The 25,855-nt window shown below is 40.0% G+C and overlaps 1 protein-coding gene across 2 annotated transcripts in view; it reads right to left on the bottom strand.

Annotated features, from left to right (window-relative positions):
• Nucleotides 1–23,147, bottom strand: part of gask1a (golgi associated kinase 1A) — a 95,680-nt gene extending 72,533 nt beyond the window's left edge. For both annotated transcript variants that reach the window (XM_046043723.1, XM_046043724.1), the window contains exon 1: nucleotides 22,934–23,147. In XM_046043723.1, the coding sequence (XP_045899679.1) occupies nucleotides 22,934–22,936 (3 nt within the window). In that variant the 5' untranslated portion in view covers nucleotides 22,937–23,147. The remainder of the gene's footprint in view (nucleotides 1–22,933) is intronic.
• Nucleotides 23,148–25,855: the final 2,708 nt, after the last annotated feature.

The raw sequence follows: 25,855 nt of genomic DNA, 5'->3' as shown, positions 1-25,855 counted from the left end.
TGGCTTACTGTGTATTCACTGAAGGCTCTATAAAAGTGAATTTGCTGTAAGAATTCAAAGTGCTGGCTCTTTATTTACTGTGGAGTCAGGCTGTGTAAAACATATCATGCCCTCTTTCCATTTGATGCCTTTAAACAGAGGCAGCAAAATGTAGCTTTTCAACTGACATCCAAATAATAAAACCAAAATAAAGCCTTCAAAAGATTTATTGTTGAGTATTCCATGTTTGGAGAAGCCCCTATAGAAACATTTACTCTATGTGACAGCAACCATCTGAACAGAACCTAGAAATAAAATTGTCTGAGGAAGCCTGGCAGTTCCCCTACAGACAGGGTGGCCAGTCAGAGAAAAGATAAACAGTAATAGGGGAGGCATAGACCACCTATCCCAATAACGCAGCTTTCTTTCATTCCCAAAAACTGGAATCATGCCCAAGCAAGAGCAACTAAAACCTTAACCAAACAGTGTAAGCTCTATTTGAATGCCCCAGTTTTTCTCCTCACCTATAAGTAAAGCTATAGGTGAAAGGCAGACGTTTTTTTCATTTCTTAACAGGGTGACCCAGATAACTGCTGCCTCTCCACTCTGCCCCTGACTGCTCTCTCCCTCTCTATCCCCCCCCCCCCCATTTAGGTGAACGCAGAGTGAAGGAATGTTTCAGACCCTTGAGACGTCTTCCCCATTTTACAGCCGTTAACAACATTCCCAGATCCCTCCACCTGTAAAAGGATCCCATTATTCTTCCCCTGGACAGGAATGCTCTGAACCAGGCTAGTACTGAGAGCCTGACATATTATACACACTTATACATAGACACTACTGTCCCAGTGTGAGACTCAGGGTATGTTCCATACACCTCTTGGATTTAAAAATTTAGTTTAGTAATGCAGTACTGATGCAAGATTGCACAAAGTATATGGGTTTCTACTATGCAATCTACAGTATTTTACTCAAGTCAAACTTTGATTATATTGCACTGTTGGGATCTCACCACATAAGTGAAAAAAGAGAGGCCTACATGTAAAGCCTGAACAACTGCGTGTGAAGCCAATGACTGCACTTCATCAGTTGAAAGACCAGTACCACGACTGTCGAATCTAAGTCTGCCTTCCGGGACAGTTATTGTGTCTTGCCACGGCAGTTAGGATCTTCTGTACTTTGTTTTGTGTGCCTTTCCCTCTATCACTCAATTTTGCTAACCTCCACACACACCTCAGCATACTGATAGCATAATGATAGCATAACTCAGCTGTGCTCCGCACCATCTCGTGGTTAGGGACAGGTAAACTACATCCTCCATTTTGCTCCTTATTCCTTTGTTGGGTTTTGTGGTCCTGCCTGCCATCTTGAATTCTTGCATGATGTATTCACCCTTGTGGCCACATTTGCCATCTTGCTTTTTTTTCTCTCTCTCAGCTCTCCAGTCCTCTCACACTCACCTACACACACATTTGTGTATACGTGTTGTAATTGGTTTTAATGGTCAGTGCTCGACTAGTTTGATTAAATAATTCAACAACCCCTTTTTAAAACTGGATCCATGGTTGGGTTATTGGTCGCTGATTCTGAGAGGTGCCCCATAACTATTAACTTTTTAATAATTTCATTGATATTCATCAACATATTTAATATTTGCTAATAACCACACTTGTCCTACCAGATTCCCAACAGCACATTTCATACACAGGACAACAGAATGGGCTCTACGTAATGTGACAATACAATACAGTGCAAGTGCAGAAGATGAATATGCATATCAACAGGCGTTAGTACAATTATACAAGAATCATTGCAGAACATACCTATGCCAAAATATACAAAACACACACACACAAAAGAAAAAAGTGTTCAGTAGGAGCCACTATCAGGACCTCAGGGAGGGCGTTCCATCTACTTGGGCCATAGATAGTTGGGGCATAGATACAGACGTAACACGATGAATACTAATCCGTCCACAATTGCTCAAAGGTGCTACATGGGGCAATTTATTGTCAGTGAATCATTACTGCATTTAGTGTGAGGAAAATCACACTAAATGAATGCAATCATTGCAGAGAGGATTGGCAGCCTCCACTGAACTCAAAATGCCTTTTCTATTTCACACCACTGAGTTGGATTGCTCAGCAAGTCTGCAAGATTGCCTCAGTCCAGTGGCATGAGGGACAAGTGAACAATATTTTTTATACATACATATTGTAACAACATACTGCAAAGACGATTATAAAAGCTACATATAGCACATTTAAACATTTGCATGCATTTGGAGTTGTGTTCCTGTCCAGTTGATGGACAATGTCCAATGTAATACTCCTTTTAGCTCTGTTTTGGTCTCCATCAACACTTGAGGGAAATATCTTATTCTTAAGCTGCTAAATGCTCCACTATGTTCACCAGCCAGTTGTCAACTTCGTCTGTCTGCTGCTGTGCAGGTAGTGTACAGTGGGTTAATTGAGCTTTTTAACTGAAAACCTGCTGCTGCTGGAAATGAGGTTGATGAGAGTGGTGACACGACGGACTATAAAACTAAAACAATGAGCTGAAAGATGCTAAAAATGTTCCCTAGTGTTGAAGTGCAGAGCTAGGTGATAATTTTCTGGGCAAGCTTTTTCACCTTTCTCATATGTTTAATTGTAAATATAAAAATATTGGTTAGTGCAGCTTTAATTTTAACTCTACAGATCTCAGTAATAACAACATTATAGTCACCAGTTTGAGTGCTGAGATCTGGGATTGTGGCAACATCTCTAAAAAGAGTCAGAAGGGGCGAGCACAGGACGAGCAGTAAGACCATCAGTCAGATTTTAAGTGGTGCTAATTAGCAGAGTTTCAGGAGCGGGACCACACATCAACCACGTCATCGCCAGCATTTCCATAAATACCCACACGTCCTAACTCCTCCCCTTCGCTCTCGTATCCTGACCCCCCCCCCCCCCCCCCCCCCCCCCCCCCCCCCCCCCCCCATTCTGTGTCCTGCCTCCTGATCTTCCTCTCCATAGGGTTATAAGGGGGTCCGCTGTCCCCGGGTGCTACGGCGGATTTCCCTATCATAGCTTCTCCACAACGCTTTCGAATGTCTCTTCGGCAACCGCAAGCCTCGTACATCTTCTGTTTCCATCATCAATAAATCATTTAATCATACCTGTTGATTGTGTGGTCCTTGCTAGAGAAACAAGCCTCCAGGTTAACTTAGCTGGAAGAGAAAATGAGGATGAACAGTATAATTACTACCCAAAGTGGCCGTTTTAAAAATCAATCCTCACTTTCGATTTTAACTCCAAATAAAGTAGTTTAGAAAATCTGGCTAAACTGTTGGCTTGTTTACAACCTGTCTGATCATCTGACTGCTGCTTCTTGCTCTGCTGTCATTGTATTCCCAGATCTCAGGACTATCTTTGGTGCAACACCTCTTTGTTGATGTACAGTCACATGAGGCTCTTTGCTCACAGCTCCGATTCTCACTAAGATTCAGCATGTGTTTTAATTATTGCAAAAGCAATAAGTCACTGCATATTAATGTGTTAATGCTTCACTCTTGCTTACCCATCTCCCTCTTTGTTAGTACATGTTTTGGCTGACCATAGATAATTACCGTCCAAGCATGTACAGCTTAGTGTAACTTAGTGTGAATGTGTCGAGGTGAGAGTGTGTTGTCGGCACTGTGTCGCTTTCAACACCTCTCTAGAGCAAACACACACAGCCCGGCCACGGCAAAGGTCAACAGAGAGAGACGTGAACGCAGCTGAAGACACACTCACATAAGAAATCACACTGTCTGTTTCACGTGATGAGGTTGTCTGTATTCTTGTGTTTTGATTACGCTGTCATGCACTTTGACCTGCAGAATAAACAGGAAAACACTGTGAAACCACATCATATAAGCACCTGTTTCACACGGTGCGGAAAGAGGAGATTTGTGGGTAAATGCACAGAGACACAGACACACAAACACACACATAAGGATCACATTTCTTTTAAAGACACAAAGTTACAGAGTTATTGTAACATTTTCTCTATTCTTTCAAAAAGAAAAATGACACTATTACTGGCAAGCTAAAGATATTTTCCACTTGTTATCTCTCCAAGCTCTGGTTCTTTCTGACAGGTTATTTGTGTCTTTGTTCCTCACTGCGCTGCTCTGACAACAGCCGATGGCCAACAGCTCCCCCCTCCATACACAAATAAATACTATAAATATATCTATAATAACCACATCTTCCCTGAATAACCTCCTGCCTGTTCCGACAGGCCAGGTGACTATCTGACAGCTCCCTAGCTCTTCTTCTTCTTCACTTTCTCTTTTAATATCACTCCTTTTCCTCTCTCCCAGCTGAGGGCTTCAGGGGAGGTATGCAGCATGAGGTCGAGACACGCAACAGGTGTTGCAGCCAGCCAGCTAGCCTCAGGAGAGGACGGAGGCAGAAAACTGTCTCATTACACCGTCTCATCTCTGAGACCTTTAATCAGTGGCGCAAGAAGTATTCAGATCCTTTCCTTAAGTACACATAATAAAGTAAAAGTAGTCTGCAGAAAAATGTCCCCTGTGACTGTTACTATATTATTATATCATTAGATTATCATTACTCATGCGGCAGAAGCAGAATTTTACTGTTGTAGTTGGTTGAGCTGGAGTTTTTTGCTATTTTAAGTAGGACTGCTGATTATTTTCTTGAGTAATCAATTCAATTGATTGTTTGGTTTGAAAATAATGACGTTTTCACAATGTTTGTTTTGTTTAACAAATCCTCACATTGATTTGGAACAAATTTGTTTTCAAATTGTCATTTATTTTCTGTCAGTAAACGAATCAATGAATCATTTAATCCTTTCAGCTCTACTTGTGTATGTTGTTAGTCAGCTTTATTTAAAGCAACATATTTTATAGGATATTCATGTGTTTTGTATGTAAAAATCTTAATCTGTAAAGTAACTAATAACTAAAGATGTCAAATAAATGTAGTGCAGTAAAAATTTTACTTTAGTAAATGTACTTAATTACATTCCTCCATTGTCTGTTTAAAGAGAAGGACAAACAATCGTAGGAGAAATCCCATAATAGAGAAGCATGTTGACAAAAGTGATTCTGCTCAGTCCAACACAGACAGAAAATCAGCATAATGATCCTGTAAGAGGGAATTTTAAGGTGCTAAAACATACCAGATGGAGATCTTAACATCAACAACTGGAAACCAGCCATCAGGCTTGGAGTACATCATAGCTGACCATCTGTGCAGTATTTGGCGTTACAAAGCTAAAACAAAGATACTTAATGCTTTACTAACAAGATGGGGGACTCAATATGTACTTCCAAACTTTTCAAAATAGAACAAGTCATACATAATTTGCAGTCAGATAAAATTTTTGCCATACCATACACATGCAAAACAGGCTCTCCTAAACACCTACATTTAGCAAAATCTAAAAGGCCTTGATGCCTTATAAAACCTTCAATCAAAAAAAATGTAGTAGGATGTATTTAATGTCAGCGATATTAACTTGAGTCTTTGTTGAGAAACTGAGAAAAAGCCTACACGTTTGCCAACTTGCCTTTTGCTGAGAACTGTTAAGCCAACCACCTACAGATTTGTTTCATTTTTGAATCAACTACAAACCACACTAATGATGTCTCGAAGTAGCATCCAAACAACCCACAGTCTTTGATTTCCTTCCTTTGGTCGTTACTATTTTCATTCACACGCACAGTTTAGAGAGTGACCCTTGCCTAGACATTAACAAAGAAGAGCTGATTGCCATTCATTATCACAACAATACAGTACAACCAACTATAAGTAGAAGGTGGTGGTTGTGAGTTCATAAATATCTTAATGGCTGCATAATAAAGACAAAAGAGCATAGATTACATTTTCTGATTATGGAGATACATCAGATTTGACTGAATATTACTTATTATTTGTGCACAATACTTTTTAATTAAAGTAGTACAAAACAAAGGAGTGGCTTAACAGATTTTTGACCTGATGATGGCGCTAGATGAAAGGTCAAGGGATCAAAGCTTAAAAAAATCATCCTCAGGGTGACATGAATGTTGTTGTTGAGTTATTTCAATAAAAAACAAAAATGTCAACCTCGTGATTTCTCTAGAGGAAAAGTCAGGGGATAACCAAAATTATTAGGATTCATCCTCTGGGGACCTTGGATGTCTGCACAACATTTTAAGGCAATCTACCAAACAGTTGTTGAGATATTTCAGTCTGGACTAATGCGGTGTCCATCCCTAGTACCACTCTGCTGGCATAGCTAAAAATAGTCACAGACAATATAAGATAATAATTCAGTCATAAACACTACTGTAGGTCATAGAGCTCTTCATTATCTGTGATGGTCAATACATCAAACAACAAATCAAGTTAACAAATCATTTCTGATTGTGCAGAACTCTTGGCCAGTGAGCAAGTTGCAGGCAGCATGACTTTACAGGATTTTACAGTGGTAGTCTACTTAGTAATATTGTATTGAAAAATGTGTGATTTCTGTTTAGGTTGTATGGATGCTTTAATAGTGTTTTACTTCTTCATTCTTCATAGATAAACTGTCTAGAAATCCAAGTTCCATTCCAACACTGACTACTCAAGGTCAGGACACTTTTAAAATGTATGTATTGTATTGTTCAATACATTTAAATCAAAGTGTTTAAGAATCTATTCTGTAACTCTAAACATCTATATAGAAAAAAATCTGAGGGCAGAAACAAAAAAGCAAAGATGGTATGCTGTTTACTGATGAGTAAAAACATATTAGAAAGGGGGTTTAACACCATATGAATGATAAAAAGCTGATATGAGGACATCAGGGAGCTGTGAGCTGAATACACACTGTAGTTAGAATCCGCCGGTAGTCACAATTTGTGTAATAGAGCCATCAAAGCTGGAATTATGTTTGAAATTTATGAGGTCAGAAGGTCTCTGTCGGCGCTAGCTTCAATTATTAGCACGCACGCACATGAATACACACACGGCATTCGCTCACTAACACATACACACAGATACACATACACAATCCCTGCTTGAGCAAAGAATATCTCTTCAACTGGATCAAAGAGGATTCACAGACTCAGAGAATAATCAGTTAACAGAGTTTGGCTTAATTTAATCTGAGAGACACTCAGTCCCATGAGAGAGAGAGACATCATGCATGTGTTAATGGGCATCATCCATTCACTAATAGGGATGCTCCAACATGGAGGATCCAGTGTCTGTGCGTATATGCATGTGTGCAAGCTTATCCATGTGTGGAACAGAGACAAAGACAGAGACAAACATTCAGTCAATCAGAAGGAGACAGACGTGTGCACAGATAGAGCCCAGCCACACCAGCATTTATAACACATTATCAACTGAAATAAGTCCATTTCAAGGGAATTGTCCAATTTAGTGGATTTGCTCACAGAGACTAAACAAATTTACAGTGTTAAAAAGTGAAACTACGACATGCAGAGTCGTGTCATTGACCGAACTGTAAAGTTTCTTGACAGTGCTGACCTTTAAAGAAAGGGAGAGAACTGGAATCCTAAATAAAGGAAGCAATCTTTTCTTATTCTACCGTCAAATTTTATATAGCCCTGCTTTGCTGAATAAGAAGAAACGCCAACAGAACTTTTCTCTTTGTACCTATTAGCTTGAAAAAAACCTCGGGGGGTCTCTGCACAACCTGCATGTAATCATCATGAATTTCACTCTGCCACATCCTGACGTGACCTAGCACCACATCTAAGGGCTCGATTTTTGAGTTGGTGAGGGTTACTTAAAGTTATATCCTTGACTGCGCCCCAGTTAGAGGAATCGGTTTTATTCTGACTCTCTTTCGAGCCACCTGAAGACAGCAGGTCTCTTTTTGCAGTCTCAAACTGAATAAATGTCGTACGATGTCAAGCCTCTGTTGTGCACAGCAGATTCACAGGTTACATTTTGTTCAACCAGCAAATGTGTGCACATCAAACTTTTTGATTAATTATTCCAGTTTCTACAGCAAATCAACCGGCATGTTGGAGGCAAATCAATTCAAACTTTTTTCAGCAAATAACTCCCTCAGGACCTAAATAAAAGGCAGTTAGCGCTAGCAAACATCTCCTCTTCAGACTGCGGCCTGGAAGCTGAGCAGGATGTTATTTGGCTGCTGTAAAGTTGGTTTGTTGTCATTCGTCCACATATCAAGTACACAAATGGACGAAATGCTGTTTCTCAAGGCCCATGGTGCTCAATACAAGATTACAATAATCAACTTGCGGGACAAGACACAAAACATATTACTACACTAGACGAGACAAAAAAGGAACAGATATATTAAGGAGTGAACGTGGTTTGGCTGGAGCATTGTAAAGTGCGTCGTTCAAAACGTATCTGACTCTATACCAATAACAGCAGCGTCAGAAATGAAAATAGCAGCAGCAGAGATCAGTAATAACACTGTAATAATGTAATAATGCTATGCAATGTTAGCTACATTTATATGAAGTAACATTAAATATCTGCATTAATCACTACCTACTACTTTGGATTGTAACAAATACTTTGCTTTAAAAGTACCAAATAGTCAAAAAGTGAGAAAAATACATCTTTATCCTATTCGTTTAACAATGGCATTAAGCCCACATAATGGTAATGAGGTACCTAGAAATTCCCACATTTGAGGTGATGCATCGCGATGCATCAAGGAATCGAATCAAATCGAATCATTGACCTGATAATCGTCATCGAATCGAATCGTGAGATCAGTGAAGATGCACACCGCTAATGGGTGCGCAAGTCATCTTCTTCTCTGGCATTTCAGTTTTATTTGATGGTGATAGTAGAGCGAGCGAAGAAAGGGGAGATAGAACGGATGACAAGCAGCGACGGCTGTCTGTGCTCGCGTGGACTTGGCTTACGGTGTGGTAGTGAATTGTTGAGACGGAGTTATTGTCAGCATGCAGCTTTAATATACATAAAAAAAACAAATGTTTGGAGTTGTAAGACTTTTATGGAGTTCTAAGGATGCACTGAAAATATAGCAGTATCTCCGCCATTGTCATGTTGTTATTCATGCCGTGTTATTAATGCTGTTTGTGAAACCAATGTGAGAAACACATTTTGAACAAGCACTGCACTGCACTAAAAAAACTCGCGCAGGAAGGCGTCACATCGGCCCCTGTGAAATAAACAATGTTGGAATTTAATGTTATAATCTCACTAATACATTCATTAATCCTTTTTCCTCCTGCAGGTTGTGGATGGAGCCTCTGCAGTGGACAGATGTAGATTTAGCCAGAGGCAGAATGCCATTATGCCAATATGTGTTCCTTCTAGCTGCCTCCTACTGAGAGCAACACGTTCCCCATGTTCAGAGGGGTGGTGATGGTGTGTAGACAAGATGCTTGCCTTTGGTGTGGGAGACCTGGGTTCAATTCCCACTGTGAGACATCCAAATGTTCTACATCTGTTTTACCAAAGTTATTATTATGAAAACTGTTCAGTAATCTTGTTCATATAAAGTTGTTGCGTGGGTTGTGTGGGTGGTGCTAGTGTGTCGTGTAATCGTCCCTGGACAAAACACAATTACAAATATGTTTACGAGTGCTAAGCCATCATTTAGTTGTACTGTTGAGCAAAGCAAGTTTGCAAGAATGTCTATTTTGAAAAGATTTATTTTTTTGGTAAAATTTTAACTTAAAACGGTATTGAGTAATTTTTTGTATCTGCACTTATGCTGTTGTCTGTTCAAGTTGAGAAATTTCAGTATTTTGTGAATTTTCCTTTATATCACCTTTTGTTACCATTATATTAAAGTAACAATATTGTCCACAATAATTGCAATATGACTTTTTCTCCAAGCCCTAGTATAAATACATGGTTTATTTTAAATGTTCAGTATTGTGTTTTGTATTTTTTTTAGAAAACAAATATTATTGCTGAAAAGAGACTGAAGAAAGCGTGGAAAAAGAGATAAGAGATGAGAAGAAAAAGAAGGGCATCTAACATCAAAGCAGATTCAGAGGGAAAGACAGAGTACAGTATGCGTGTGTGTGTCTCTCAGCTGTTAACACTAACCTGTCAGATGAGAGCGGACCTTAATGAAACCAGTCACATCCTCTCACTCGCTCTCTCACGCACACACACACAGAAGAGACGAGGAGAAAGGATGTAAAAAGATAAAAGAAGTACAACAGCAACGCCACAAAAGAAAACTGATGTACCAAGATGTAGAATGCAACTGCTCAATTCTTTCTCTGCTGTGTTTGAGTCTGGGGATGATGACAATACATTAAAGATGAAAAATAAACGAGTTGAGATAGAGATCCCCGTTTCTACAAAGAAAATAACAAGAGCACTGCAGCCAAAAGAAGAGGAGATGAGGATGAAAGACGCTTTATTTTAAAATGTCTGTATTTTCAATTTCATGTTAGAGGAGAAAGACATATTTGTGCCGTGGCTGGAGGGGAAGTCTTCTAGAGAAAAGTGAGGATGACAGATACTGGTAAGAAATCATTATTATTAAACCCATTAATCCATATTAGTGCTGCAACAATGTATTATGACTAATTTGTTGACTATTTTCATTTTTATCAATTAAGTTGAAATACTGAAAAATGGCCTTCATTTTTCCACAATGATTTAAAACAGAGGCAAGCAGAAAAGCTTCACATATGAGAAAGTGGAATTATATACATCAACATAATCTGGGGGCTTTGGCAGGATGTAAACAGGACATATAATATGTATATGAGTGAATGAGTTGGCTGTGGGCTACAACTTCAGCCATGATTTTTCAGCCTATATCTATTTACATTTCTGCACCATCTAATCAAAGTATGGCAAATTAGCTATAAGCAGTTTCTGTTCCAGAGCACGAAGGCTACGTTCAGACTGCAGGCCTTGATGCTCAATTCCGATTTTTTTTCCAGATCAGATTTTTTTGTTTGACAGTTGACATTATTGTTTAAATGTGGCCCATATCTGACTCCAGTGTGAACTGTCCGCGGCTTGAAAGTGACCCACACTCGCAGAAGAATAACACGACGTCACACGCTGTGCAGGCTACAGAATTAAACAAGGAGCAACAGAGGTTACCTCTGGTTATTGTCCTCTCATGGGTCACATTTCTCCCGAATTATGACAAGTGTTCACAACTTTCTGTTCTTTTCTTTACAGTTTCTGGCGCTGGACAGCGCAACTGCCCCACAACTCACTCATTCCCTCTATCTCTTTCCCCACTGTGTCCGCTCAGACAAATAGCATACTCATAACTCAGAAAACAAACAAAAAAATCGGATTTGGGTCACATTGTCCTGCAGTCTGAACGTAGCCAAAGTGACGTCTTCAGTTTGTTTCTTTTGTCCAACCCACAGTCCACAACCTACAGACTCTTCATTCACTGTCATAAATAGCAGCAATTCCTTACATTTAAGAAGATGAAACCAGCAAATGTTTAACATTTTTGCTTAAAGAAATGACTGTAACCTTTAATCGATTATCAAAATAACTGTTAATTAATTTTCTTTCGATCAAGAAATCGATTAATCAACTAATCGTTTCAGCTCTAGTTTAGATGTGACTGAGCTGTGATTCAAAAAACGATAACAAATTTTGACACAAATTGCTGCTCACGCCACATCTCTCCCTCCATGCCCCCCTTCAACTCTCCCGTGCTCCCGTGGGGAGGTGAACCTCACAGTTTGAAAATCTCTGTTTGAAATGTTTCAAGAACTGTGCACTTCTTTTGAGAAGTTAAGGCCAATTTATACTTCTGTGCCAAGTTCTATGCACAAGCCAACGCCATTGTGAGCATTTATACATTTAATCTATATTTTGATTTATAACCTCTTAAAAAACATGCTAGGAATGAACATCATTCAAAGGTAAGGCTGTAGTAAAGGTGCTAATATAACATAATGTGGGACTTATATTGTCCAATATGGTAGTGAATTGTTTAAACAGAGTTATAGTCATCACGCAGGTTCACTATATGTTAGAAACAAATGTGTTGTGTAGAGTGTAATGTTCTAAGTTCTAAGGAAGCGGTGAATATCTAGCAGTATCTCCACCATTGTCGTGTTGTTTCAGTGACATTAATGCTGTAGGTGAAACCAATGTGATATTTTGAACAAGCACTACAATACAAAGCGCAAGGAGGCGTCAGAACGGCCCCTGTGAATGGGCACTGCACTAGTTATATCAATGTATGAAAGGTACAAGAAAGTAAGGAAGTAAGAAATATTGTACTGGCCAGACGGTAAACATGCCTGAGGAAGATGAAAACATCAACAATTAGTGGAATAGCTGAAGTAATACGAACCAACATGAAATGAGCACACAAACACACACACAAACACACACACTCACACACACACACACACACACACACACACACACACAGGGGAATGAATGGTCACACCACTGGAAATGATGCATGTAGGCAGTTACAGGTGTGGACAAGTCAATGCATTGGCAAGCATTCAGTGTGAAAGCATATAGTATGAGCTCCACTCTCTTAGTGCTTCCAGATTTGTGCTCACTGATTATGTATTTCATTTATGTCCTGTGCATAACGTGGAGCTAATTAGCAGAGTTTCAGGAGCGGGACCACACATCAATCACGTCATTTCCAGAAATACCCACATGTCCCATCTCCTCGTCTTCGCCGATGCATTCTGCAACCCTCCCCCCTACCACTTTTTCTGTCCTTCCTCCTGATCTCCTTCTTCCTCTCCATTGGGTTATTCGATTCAATTCGATTAGGGTTGAGGCGTCTGTCTGGCTGACAGACATCACGATGTTGAGCCTGCATGGCGATTGTAAAACCCCCGCCCCCCCAGCAAAAAAAGAAAATCTCAAATGTTCACATTATTTCACCCTGTGGAAGCAGGTTTTAATGACCACGAACATTCTCATTATTTTTTTTAAATAGGACACACTCACACACACCTACACCTCAGGTAAACACCCCGGCTTGCCTCGCCTCTCCCCGTCTTTCTCTCCCCGTCTGCTCCATCAGCACCCATCGCCGATGGACGATGGCATTATCTATCGACCCAACCCTAGTATGTACCTTGGTTTTGGCTTCACAGCTCAGTATGTTTTCAAACAAAAAAACATTTTGATATTAAAAACATTTTGTCATTTATTTTGAAAAAGAGAAACATGTGGACTCATTGGCCACAATTCTTCCTGAAATAAATAACACGTTTTCCTCCTGAGCCATTTGGTACAGGAGGAACACATACTCATAAACTTTGACATTTTTTATCAATTAATTTAAGGCTGCTCTTTCATTTCTTTGTGGGAACATTTCTAAAAAAAATAAAATCCATCTGAATCACTTTCCACTGCCCTTGACTGTTTCCCATTTTCCAAAAGCCACCTCAGGATAAAATATGTATCGCAGGCAGCCACAAAACATCTCTTTCTGTTCAGAGTGCCAAACCAATCTCACCTTCAGATGAAAAAGCTTTGTTAAAAAGCTTTGTTGTGAGTGAACATACTTTTTATTTTCCTTTGGCAAAGGAAAAAGGACACAATGCTGTATGTGCCCCATCTCTGCGTGTAGAACGAATCCCAGACATCAGATCACAGCTCTGAAAGTAGAACCCTCGCTCCATATGGCTGCAATGGGACTGCACATGTGGTCAAGCCAGTTTTTCATTGCCCATTCTATTCCAAGAGGAAGGTGCAGCGTGAGAGGGAACATTTGCTAAGAGAAGTGGTAGCCAGAAGATAACGAAGGCTGACATTTTAAAATCATTCACTGACACACAAGAAACACACTAAATTTGGCCAAGCAGATGGCTGCTAGAACAGTGCCCCTCTCGGAGTTGTCCTCACAGCAGATTGAGTGGGAGGCAACACCAACCTTACACTGCACTGAAATCTCTCCTATTGTTCTCTGTCCAGTTGGTCTTCATTACCGTACAAAGACAACACCACAACACAGACAGCAGCAGCTCTTAAATTCTATACACACAGACACACAAACGCCAGAGGTTGTAAGACAGCAGGCATTTGCATCTTCCTATTGCTGCTATGTCTATAAACACATCAAATAAACATTAAGGCCAGCAGGATATGGGCAGTTTATTTCCCTAGCTTGATAAAATTACACTGTCAATTGGCTAAATGAACAATAAACACTTAGCTTCTACTAAAACTTTTTAAATGATTATAGAGCTTTAATGGTTATTTGGTGGTATAGCAAGCTTGACATTAGAACCAGTCCCTCCAGGATTTTGCGATGTCGCGACTGCAACTATTAACACATATTCAACAAATCCCTGTGAATTCAGCGCGACTTACAATTTTGACCAATCACCGCAACTTTTCCGCAAATTTCAGAATCAGAAGACTCAGAATCAGAAGGAGCTTTATTGCCAAGTAGTGTTTTACACATAAGAGGAATTTGCTTTGGTGATAAGGTGCTTCACATAGACAAACATACAGTTGACATAAATAAATGTTGAAATATATAAATATGGAATCGACAATGCAAGTTATATAAGAATAATGAAAAGAATAAAGAAAAATAATACAACTATTTGAGGAGAAAGTCACAGACATTTATGCGCATTATTCTGGGTCAGCCCGTTCTCATCTCAGGGCGTCATATACCGACAATTTGAGAAAGAATGACAAAGCGTAGTCTCTATGAGACACTCTGGGGCGTCCCGTACAGACCGGAAGTGTTTGTGATAAAGGTGTTGACAGCCCCCCGAAGCCCCTACCCTTACCAAAACCATCAGAAATGTTAGCACCTAAACCTAAGTCACTGAATTTATGCATGTCGACCGGCTAACCCTACAGCTACGCACATTGGCCTCACGGCCGATGTGCTAACGGGTAAGATTAGCCTCCTTTGTGTTGCTGCAATGTAGCAAACGGGGGCGTTTCATACAGACGCTGAAGGGTACCTTTAGCGTAAAATCCTTACGCTTTGTCACGCTGTCTGAAAGCGTCAGTTATGACGCATTGAGATGAGAATGTGTTGTCTGGGTTTGTGTTGTGCAGACGTAATTTGACCTGTCATCGCCGTTTCCCACAAAATGTTGGTGCAGCTTGAGAGGGAACTTTTGCTGAAAGAAGTGGTAGCCAAAATATAACTAAGACTGAAATTTCAAAATCATGCTCACACACAAGTAACACACTAAATTTGGGCGGCGGCCAAATTTCATTTCATACTAGGGAGTGTTCGGTTACCGAAATGAATCGGCCGAAAATAGTTAAAATAGCACTTTGGGTGTTCGGGCTAATAAGTCAAAAGACCGAATAAATTTTATTTAACAATTACGTTGTCATGTCGGCAGTATGGAAGCATTTTAAAGTGTCGTTTGCAGACACTGTTCTGCAGAATCGTCTCCTAGCACATCCACTCCATCTCTGGCTGACTTCTTTGAAAAGGCAATAAACAATAACATTTATTCGGTCTTATTAGGCAGAACACCGAAAGTGCTATTTTTACTATTTTTTACTATTTTCGGCCGATTAATTTCGCTGACCGAACATTCAGTGTATCTCTAGTATGAAATGTGCTCTATAAATTAATAAATAAAGTTGCCTTACCGATGCTATTTGGCCGAACATTCGGTGCATCCCTAAACATAAGTATATCTAAGGCAGATGATGCTAAGTTCCGGGACTACCACGGTTATTAGAATTCATTCAGATATGGAACATAAATGTCTGCACCACATTTCACTGCAACCCATACATCTCATCCAATATAACAATTGAGAGAGTTAATAATTAAGAGACGTTTCACTCAAAACCACAAATGTGAACGTTGTGGTGGCACTAAAGGAAAAGTCAGGGGATGATTAAAGTCAGTAGGATTCATCTCTGGGAACCATGTCCGTACAAAGGTTTGTGTAAAAGCATCCAGTAGGCCTAGATTTTGAGATATTTTGTGGGATAATTGAACATTTTGACCTGATGATGGCACCTAAGGAAAAGTCAAATGATTACCAACGTTTTTCCAAATGTCACATTTTATTTCCTCCTCCATTCAAAATAATAACCAAGCAGGAAATTTAATCTAATGTGTTTCTTTGTGTGTTATGAAGTTCTTAGGAGAGGTGTTCTGTAATACAGCAGTAAATTTACTCAGCAGTAATAATCTGTAGCGTTCACAGCCAACAGTGTCTGTTTTGGATCTATCCATAATGAAAAGAAGGATTTTACAAAACAAAGTATAGAGGACTCTTTAACTTTATAGCCCTCTGACTGCAGTTTATTTTCATTACTCATTCTGTTGCATGCAGCTCTCAAACATGAACATTTTGGCAGTGCAAGAGTTAAGTTCAAAATGGAAATGCTGCTGTCCTCTGGGAAGTATAAATGTGCCCTGTAAATTTCATAGCAATCTGGGCAATGACATTTCATTTTTCTTGTGTACAAATATAAAATTTGACCTGATGGTGACACCACAGGGAAAAGTCACCGCTGCTGAACTATTTCCTGGGGGAAACTCTTCAATATCGCCAGTAGTGTCAGGATAAAGTTCTGGACAGACAGACGGCCAGATGCAAGGACAAAATCACAGGCAACACCAATGTAGCAGCCATGATCAAATATCCATACTTAGGGCCCTATAAAATCTTTTCCCAAATTCTGTGTTTTACAATTTAAGGACATTTTATCATCAGAGAGTGTGTAATCATGTGGTGGATGAATACACTTTCAACAATTTAATAAGAAAATATTTTAAATGTAATCATTATCAATGAATTTGATGTAGCCTATCATGCAAATACGCATATAGAAATATTCAAATTATGTGCAATCATTTATGGGGACAATTCACAATGGCTGTTTTGTTGCAGTTGATTACTGATAATTTCTTCTCACGGATCTTCTCCAGGAAAGTCTCCATATGCTGCTCCAACACATGGTAATAGGTGGGTCTGATGGAGGCTACTCTCATGTGAGCAGCACTCCTCCTTGTTTGCAAAGCTTGACCAGACATACTTTTTTCACAAGTTTGTTGTAGCCACAAAGTCTACAATTCGTTTGCACCTTGCATCTGCCAATATGGTTGCACTTTTGAGAGTTTAGTGAAGTGAAGAGTTCTTGCTAGCGCGCCAACTTCGATATGACGCCGTGTGTAAATGACACCTAAATGTGCTAAAAAGTGCTGTTAAAAAACTGCTTATAATGCTAGGGAAAAACCCAGATTTTTATAAACTGTATCCACATTTTTGCAGGTTCCACGATATTCCGTGTTTTATCATACAGCCCTACATACTTGACTCAAATGAATGACAGTTGCTATCTTGATAGCTTGTTAAATCTTTCAAACTAATTAAAATGAATTTAAATGTTTTGCATTTAGCAAAATGTTTAGCATTTAAAGCTATCTTCTTGGCCATCGTTTGTAAAAGACCACTGACCTCTACCTGTCTTTTCCTTACACCTTTCCACCCTCTCTGCTCTTTCCTCCCAGTAGACACTTTCCATATTTCTTCCTTGTATCATTTTCTTATTCCAGTTATAGTTATTAGTTATGCATTTACTTATTCCAATGTCTGCTCTCATTCCTTTACTCTGCACTGTCCTCCTTTGACTTTGTAGAATCACTGCCACACAAACACCTGCAGATACAAACCATACAGGTGTAATTTTTATGGTGTGGCGACCAACCTGGTTGTTTCATTTTACAAACAAGCTGTTAGGATCTGCTTGCATTCACACACACACACACACACACACACACAGCTGTCTCTCTGTGCCTAAGAGGGAGGAGTGAATACTACAGAAAAAGAGTGGCATTCCTGCTCAACAGTATGTTTTTTTACAAGGCTACCTCTCTTAAATGCTCTGAGGAGCAGGGGGAACCCAGCCAGTGTTAACCCATCAGGCATGATAAAGCAAATGGCTTTTAGCACTGATCTGTTATAACACGTCCACTACAAAGTCCACCCCTGACTATAAACACAACTGTTGCCATACTTATTCCAGCCTTCACTCTGTTTATTCACCCCCTCCCCTACCTTCTCCTTATGTCTGAATGCCTGTCTTTATCTTTTACCCCCCACTTGGTTTGCTTTTGTAATACTGCACGTCATGAGTCTTCATGCAGATGGCTGCATGGACAGTGCCCCTCGCGGAGTTGTACTCGCAGCAGATTGAGTGGGAGGCAACAAGCCTGTGAAGTCCTTTTCACTCCACTGAAGTCTCTCCTATTGTTCGCTGTCTTGTTGGTCTTCATTACCGTACAAAGCCAACGCCGCAACACTTCAGACAGCAGCAGCTCTTTCATTCTATACAAACAGCCACGCCAATGACAGAGGTTGTAAGACAGCATGCGTTCATATCTTCTTAATGTCTGCTACTTTTGTAAATGTGCTTGCATAGATCTTTTATTCACTCTGTGACTGGTTTATTTGCTTCCATATATTGTAAACATGTCCAATAAACATTTGGCCTGCATGATATAGACTTACACAGGGTCTATATTCATTTCCTAAAATGTCTTGGTTTGTCACCCAAGTTAATCACTGGGAGTAGGAAGCTTATTTTCCCTGCTTCATAACATAACACATATTTAAGCTGGCTAAATGAACAATATACACTTAGCTTTATATTCTCACTTTTTATTACAAAACCTTGATTAACATACTGTTTTTTGTGGTTACTTGTTGGTAGCTTGACACTAGCACAGTGCTGTAGCACAATACAAATGTTACATGTAAGATATTTTTTGGTCTTCCAGGAGCCTTTAACCCCACTTACACCTCGTATTATGTAGATAGAGAGTTATCTGGATAATGACATCTGATTACAGGCCTGTTGCATTTACACCTGTTGCTAATAAGTGTTCTGTTTCTCTTGATTTGGCGACACTGTGATAAGATCTAGATATAAGAAAATTAGATAGGGAGAGCTGGTGTGTCTCTGGTCAGGTGACGCAAGGAACTGCTATGACATGCAAGGCAATGGTTATGTGACAAATGGTGGCTGAAGGCTTCTTTTCAGTAGTCTTGCAAACTAGGCAATCAGAGCCAGTGGAGAAGCTTGATAGCAGCAGTGCCAGCTCAACTACGCATCAGCTATGTGACCTTCGTTCAGCTTTTTGAACCCTCAGCAGTTTCCTTGGTGTTAATTAAAAAGATATTCATTCTAATGAAAACAAGTGGTATACATTGATATTATCATCGGTTGATAATCTGCAAAAGTCAGTAAATATTGTATATTTCCTAATGTTTTTACATTTTTTGGCATTTTCATTTCATGAAGACAGGGTAGATGGATTTGCCAAGAGTTTGCAAGTAGGAACTCCGACTTTGAGTGGCATTCCACAGCATAAGGTTCACCATTTCAGGTATTTTTTTTCTTCAGGCCCTGCACACCTCCACAGGTATTTTAAATTACTCTGGTGTAGTTACCAGATGTGCTCGGGGGGTCAGATGACGATGACGTGGCAGATTGTGATTGGCTGTATATTGGAGTGTTTACGGATACAGTTTTTATGGGTCCTCGGATCAACTATGGAGACCCAAGAGCCGTTAAATAATCTTATTTAAGTTAAATAATATTATTTAACGGCTCTGGGAGAACTTACACAATGAAATACAGCTCTACTTATTAAACGGGACTTAACACAGCCTGACAATTGCTGTAAAAGCCCTAAGAGCAGAAAGCCACGATTCGCTGAATTAATGTTACAATGGTAATGTTAGCTGCTGATCAATTTAAGCTAACAGTATCTAACTTAAGCTACTCGACCAAACTACATAGTGCCCCATTTATAAATGCAGGTATCAGATCTGCTCGGGTCTTTATTTATCGTTAAATATTTTTGCTTTTATTTCACATTAGCATTTGTAAAATGTACACACACACGCGTTAGCTTAACGGGATCGGCAGCTAACATTAGCGTCGTAACATTAATTCACCGAAAACTACCGAAAAAACACTACAACATACAGCCAATCATCATCTGCTACGTCATACAAACGAACAGCCAGTCACGTTATGTGACGTTACCAGCAGACACAGGCCCCCGAACAGATCTTGAAGAAGCCCAGTTACCCATATACATGGCCAAGAAATCACGGGAGAAGTCTACGTGGAGGGAATCAGGTTTCTCTGATCCCCTAAACAATTACAAAATAACAGGTTTTTCATTTACCTTGACATTTCAGATATCAGCTTATCTGGTTCACAGTAAACACGGTTTAGTACATTTAAATGCACTGACTGTAGAGATGTGACTCAAAACAGACATAATGCTGTGTATTTACCAACATTAATTATAACAACTGCCAGCCATTTAGGTCAACCACTTTCGAGGCCCTACTATTGTGTATGTTGGCTCTTTGGGACACTTAATGGAACTGAGCCATCGTTAGTGTCATTAATTACACCTGTGCTTTTGCTGACAAGTCAAAATATGGGCTTTGAACAAGGTCAGTCAGGCCAACTGAATAGTGGTTGTTGCTGACATTAACTGGCTGCTCACAATGAGAATTTTGATGATAATTAATTTTTTGGAAACTGTACTGAAACCTTGCACTGCAACGTCTGCTGGGAACAAATGGAAGTTGGAACCTGAATATGAACTGAAATGGACCCATTTTAAGCTATGTGCCGTCTTCTCTGGTGAAGCTGTATAGTGAATTCAAGTCATGCTGTGCCTTACACTTGTAGCTGATTTTTTCCCAAAGTAGATCAACTGTTTGAATCTACCGCACGCTTATCTCATCAGATCACAGAACAACTCATTAGTAACTAAATATGAGGGTCATGGCTTTGTGGTAAATCTGATTTAGTTTCCTCTCCGGTCATTTAGCAGGACGTTGCATATTTACAGGTGACGGAGGCTGAGATTTCATGGGTCACTAATAATGCAAGAGTGCAACAAATGCTCTGCCCCGCTGGATGTGTGCGTCAGCTTGAGTGGGAGGGCGAATCCATACAGAAATGTGTGAGCGTGGATGCGTGTAAAGGAGGTTGCGTGTTGGTAAATGTGCATGCATTAAGGCCGTCATATGCCAGTGTGCTGCCTGAGGCAAAATCGTTAATTATACCCAGAAACCTGGCTTTTTAATGAGGTGGCCATTTCCTGTAATTTAAAATTGCTTGGTTTATTTAACGGGAAGGAATGCGGGTATGTTTGCTTTTGCACATATGATATCCATAATATGTGTGTGTGTGTGTGTGTGTGTGTGGTAGCACACATAGTGGTGTGCATCGTCTAGTGCATGTTAGATAATTCTCAATTAAGTGACCCTGGCGGGCCTTGTGAAAAGATAGGAATAATGTAGTTCACAACAGATTTCACAGCCACTGAAGAGCTCTGGGTCCTAGTGCCTTCTGACTCAGATATAGGTGTGTGTGTGTGTGTGTGTGTGAGAGAGAGAGAGAGAGAGAGAGAGAGAGAGTAAACAGAAAGAGTGGTGGAATCAGCCTGAAGCACTAAACCACACTCTGTCATTTTCAAACTCTAAATGAGTGTGTGTGGACACGCTCACCTGATATAGACTCAATCACTCCAATCAGTTAAAGCATGTCTACCCTCTATTTTTCTTCCTCTTTCCACACAGACGTGGAGCAAAGGAACAGGAACACACAGCTGAGAACACAATAAGCTGCAGCAGGGCAGCAGTCCCTGGTGTTTAACATACAAAGACTGACTATACTGTGGGTCTGGAGGGTTTTGTGTGTCCAGCACTGAATTCCAATGTGGGCCCCGTAACTGAAGAACAGTGGTATGTAGACTTGAGCTCTGCAGAGGACTGGACTGTTACATTTCAAACAAATATTACAAAAGGAAAGGTATCAGCAGATTTACAGGACTTCCGAGTTAAAAAGTCACTCTGACGCATATATTTGCGTCCATCTGTCAACTTCATTGAATTAAATTGGCAACTACAACCCAAATCAATGTAGTTGTATGTTCACTACACCCACAAACAAAAGTACATTCAGTGGCTAATTAGTCAGAAATGTCCAAAACAGATTTGGCCAAATATGAGAAGAGAAAAAGAAAAGAGGAGAGAAGGAAAGAATGGGCAGAGTTTTCCTCTTGGTTTCCATGTGGCGGTTCAAACCAAGAGCGTTTCTCTGCTCTGCATATGGAACCAATTTGAAATGTGAGACTATAGAGACTGCTTGAAAGACAAGACGATCAACCGACAGGAGATAGGAAAACACTGTTTTGACTTGGCAACCGAGCTATTTTCAAAGTTTACCTCTCACAAAAAAATAAACAAACTGTCAGACGACACAGTGATTTGTGTACTTCTATATTGTGTTAAGTATTTGCGTAGAGTCATGGGGTGAGTGCCCAAGATGACGTCTTTAAATTTCTTACTTTGTCTGACCAACCAGCTAAACCCAAAGATTTACAGTGATCTAAAATGGGAAACTGCAAAGCCGGAGAGAGATAGTAAATGTCAAATATACCTTTTTTTCTAATGCAGCACACCAAATACTATATGAACAGCAGCATTCTGTCCAGTTTCAGTAGCCAGGATATAGTGTTGACTGATAATGTCAACAGTTCATGGGGTCAATGGGCAGGACCCCCTAGTTATTAAAAGTAGTTCCACCAACAAAAAGCAATGATTTATTAGTATTAACAACCTAATAATGACATATATTACATCATCATTCACAAGGGCTTTTTGCTAAAGAACACAAACTTTAACTTTGATTGCATTTTTGCTGACAGGCCTAATACTTCTTCTGTTAAATGCATTTAAGTAAATGTTCTAAATACCTCTTCCACCATAGGAATACACCATAGAGAAAATACAGCTATAATACGTATTTATAATTACTTAAATTCTTATGTCAACAGCTTGATATCCTTCAAGCTTGAAATTTAGGTCTACAGGTCCAGGATGTGCCTACTCAGCACTTCACTGAGCCCAAACTCCAAACGGGGTTTCAGACTGTTCAGTGTTTCAGACAGCACGGCTGAAGGGGGACTTTAGCATGAGAACGAGTCTTACCATGGTTCATATGCCCGGTCGAGTGCATTCCACTCCAGCCTCTTCAAAGAAGTCATTTAAGACATCCCGTCGACTGGAGGTTACTGGACAGCCGGTGGTCCTGAAGTTGCAGCCGCGCGCGACTGAACCAACAACTTTAGTTTTAAAACTATTTCCACAGTTAACTAAACACACTGCTGTTTTTGTTTTAAAAAGTTGGGTAAATGGCACAATGAATATCACCATTCGGTCATTTTCTTTGCCGCAAACTTCAAATTGGTCGACAGGCTGTCGCGCGCACTTCCCTCCCAGGGGAACGCGCAGCTCCACGCGAGCGTCTGGGAAAGCTGATTTCAAAGTAAAAGCCCATGTGTTTAGGGAGGAGCGCGGGTCTGCTTGGAGTGAAATATGAGAAGAGTCTTCCCCCTCTTCAAAATAACGTTTCTCCCCGCAGCCAGAATACTGCAGACGGGCCATGACCATAACACAGGGAATAACCCGAGTTATAAACCATTACCTCCAAACGATAAAAAAGCATGTTTAAATATTCTAAGACATTTTTGGGTGGGGAAATCAAATGCTTATACAAGTTTATTTAGAACCCAGACGCATGGGAAATATATATGAAATTGTAAGTTGTTATTTTTATAATTGGAAAGCAAATATTTTGCAGCCATATTCTTTAAAAAGTTCTGAGCTAAACTGAACACCAGTTTTTTTTTTTTTTAAACTTCTTAACTGCAGTGTCATTGCCAATAGCTACAAGATAGATCTACAATACAATGCTGCTGGCATATGGCTTGCATGGATGTTGTCACCCATGTTGGCGACATACAGTATATTGGCCATTGAATGCATACTGATACCTACATAATAACTACAAGGCACATATTTCATATGTACTAGCATATCACCATAAATAACATGTATTCATCTTTCGTATATTATTTTTATAGGTCACATATCCTGACTCAGTATGTCCTCATACTTATCCTGCTCTGTTTTAAACACCCTAATAATGATGTAAGGCACATATAACCCATATGTTTCATTTACACATTAATTTCCATCTTCTAGTCTTGAAAATAAATTGTAAGACCTATTTGGGGGAGCGGTGCCCTTAACTTTAGAGGTAGAGTAGTGGGGGTTAATGACCCTGAGGTTAAGTCCGCAAAAATAAAGATGAGTGGGCAAAGTGAAAGAGCAGCACTTGCCCCTCCCTCATTACCACCACTGAGATGCCATTGAACAAGGCCCTGTCCTGAACCCCTCACCGCATCATTGGAGCTGCTCAGTGGCCAACAGACCAGACTGTCATTGTACGGAGGAGCTCCCAGGTATGATTGTGTGTAAAAGGATGTTCCTGAGCATTGCTGTGAGCTGGTTAAAAAATGTTAAATATATGTATCCCATTATCATCTTTAGCTGTATTAACCCAGCTCCTTAAAGACATATGAACTGTTTACTTAACTGACATGAAAAAATAATGGTCCAATTCATCAGCATGGCCAGATAATTATTATAATTATACTTGCAATGACCTCTGCCACAATTGTGGCCTATATATTGTACAAATTCTTATAGAAGGTTCAGGGTGCCCTCTTGTGTTCAACAAGGGTATTTGGCTGTGTTCACCATTGTGTGTTTGACATAAGCCCAGCAGATATACTGTAGCTGGAAGTGCAAAAGAATATGCTACCTTTAAGTCATGCCGACATAATCAGCAGACCACACACTGATGTCTATCAAAGATCTGAGAAGTACCATGATACCATGAACAAGCTGAGAAATAGTTCTACTCACTTTCTCTTCACTGACCTTCTATAGCAGAGTCCAGATTTCCCATGTATTGTGTTGTGAATTAATTCAGGAACAGTACAAAAAAACTTATTAAAATGTCCATTTGCATAGTGAATCCACTTGAGTGTGCTTTAGATGTACACTACTGACACACAATGCAATGCACAAAGAAGCTAGAGAGGCTATTCATAACTGGTGGTGAAACTGTGGATGCCCACAGGAAATGTAAGGATTGACAAATAAAAACAGTCAAAATTTTGATACAAAACATCAAACTTTTGACTTTTGACCAGACCCTCTGTTAAGTACTAGAGTGCACTCAAGCAGGAAGTTTTGTACCGCAGATTTAATTGCATCAAAATATACCAAGACAACATTATAAGATAGTAAGTCAAAATCTTGACTTACTATTTCATAATTCTGATTTAGTGCACCATACTTTTGGCATTGCAAGTGCATCGACTTCTTGAATACAACTGCAAGAGTAGTAGGCTTCACTAAGAAAATTAGTATACTGTATATGCAGTATGTAGTATGGTAGACACGCTCAACCTGCTCCCTCACCAAACTGAACATCAGCTCCATCACCAAGACAGCCCAGCAGAAAATGTGCTTCCGGTGGCAGCTGAAAAAAATCTACCTACCAAGGTCACTGATGGTGCACTTCTACACTACCACCACTGAGTCCATCCTCACCTCCTCCATCTCCATCTGGTATGCTGCTGACACTGCCAAGGACAAGGGAAAACTGCATCATATGATTTGCGCTGCACAGAAGATGATTGGCAGCAATCTGACAAACCTCCAGCACTTTCCAAGAAAGATTGTGGCTGACCCCTCTCACTCTGGAAACAAACTGTTTGAGACACTCCCCTCCGGCAAGAGGCTGCAATCCATCAGGACCGAAACCTCCTGCCACAAGAACAGTTTCTTACTGTCCACAGCTGGCCTCATCAACAAGGCCCGGGACCCTCTGGCATGGACTCTTATCCCGCCCCATACACACTACACTATATATAAACATACAGTCTCCACATCTGTCTCAATGTGTTACAGTAACTCACATACTTTGGCCCATTATCTCTGTACATTACTCATACTGTATTTTTTAATGATTCCTGCACAAACTCTACAGCTCTTTCA

This window comes from Micropterus dolomieu, linkage group LG03 (assembly GCF_021292245.1).
Source record: "Micropterus dolomieu isolate WLL.071019.BEF.003 ecotype Adirondacks linkage group LG03, ASM2129224v1, whole genome shotgun sequence".
Lineage (NCBI taxonomy): Eukaryota > Metazoa > Chordata > Actinopteri > Centrarchiformes > Centrarchidae > Micropterus > Micropterus dolomieu.
This window is presented reverse-complemented; position numbering and strand designations above follow the sequence as displayed.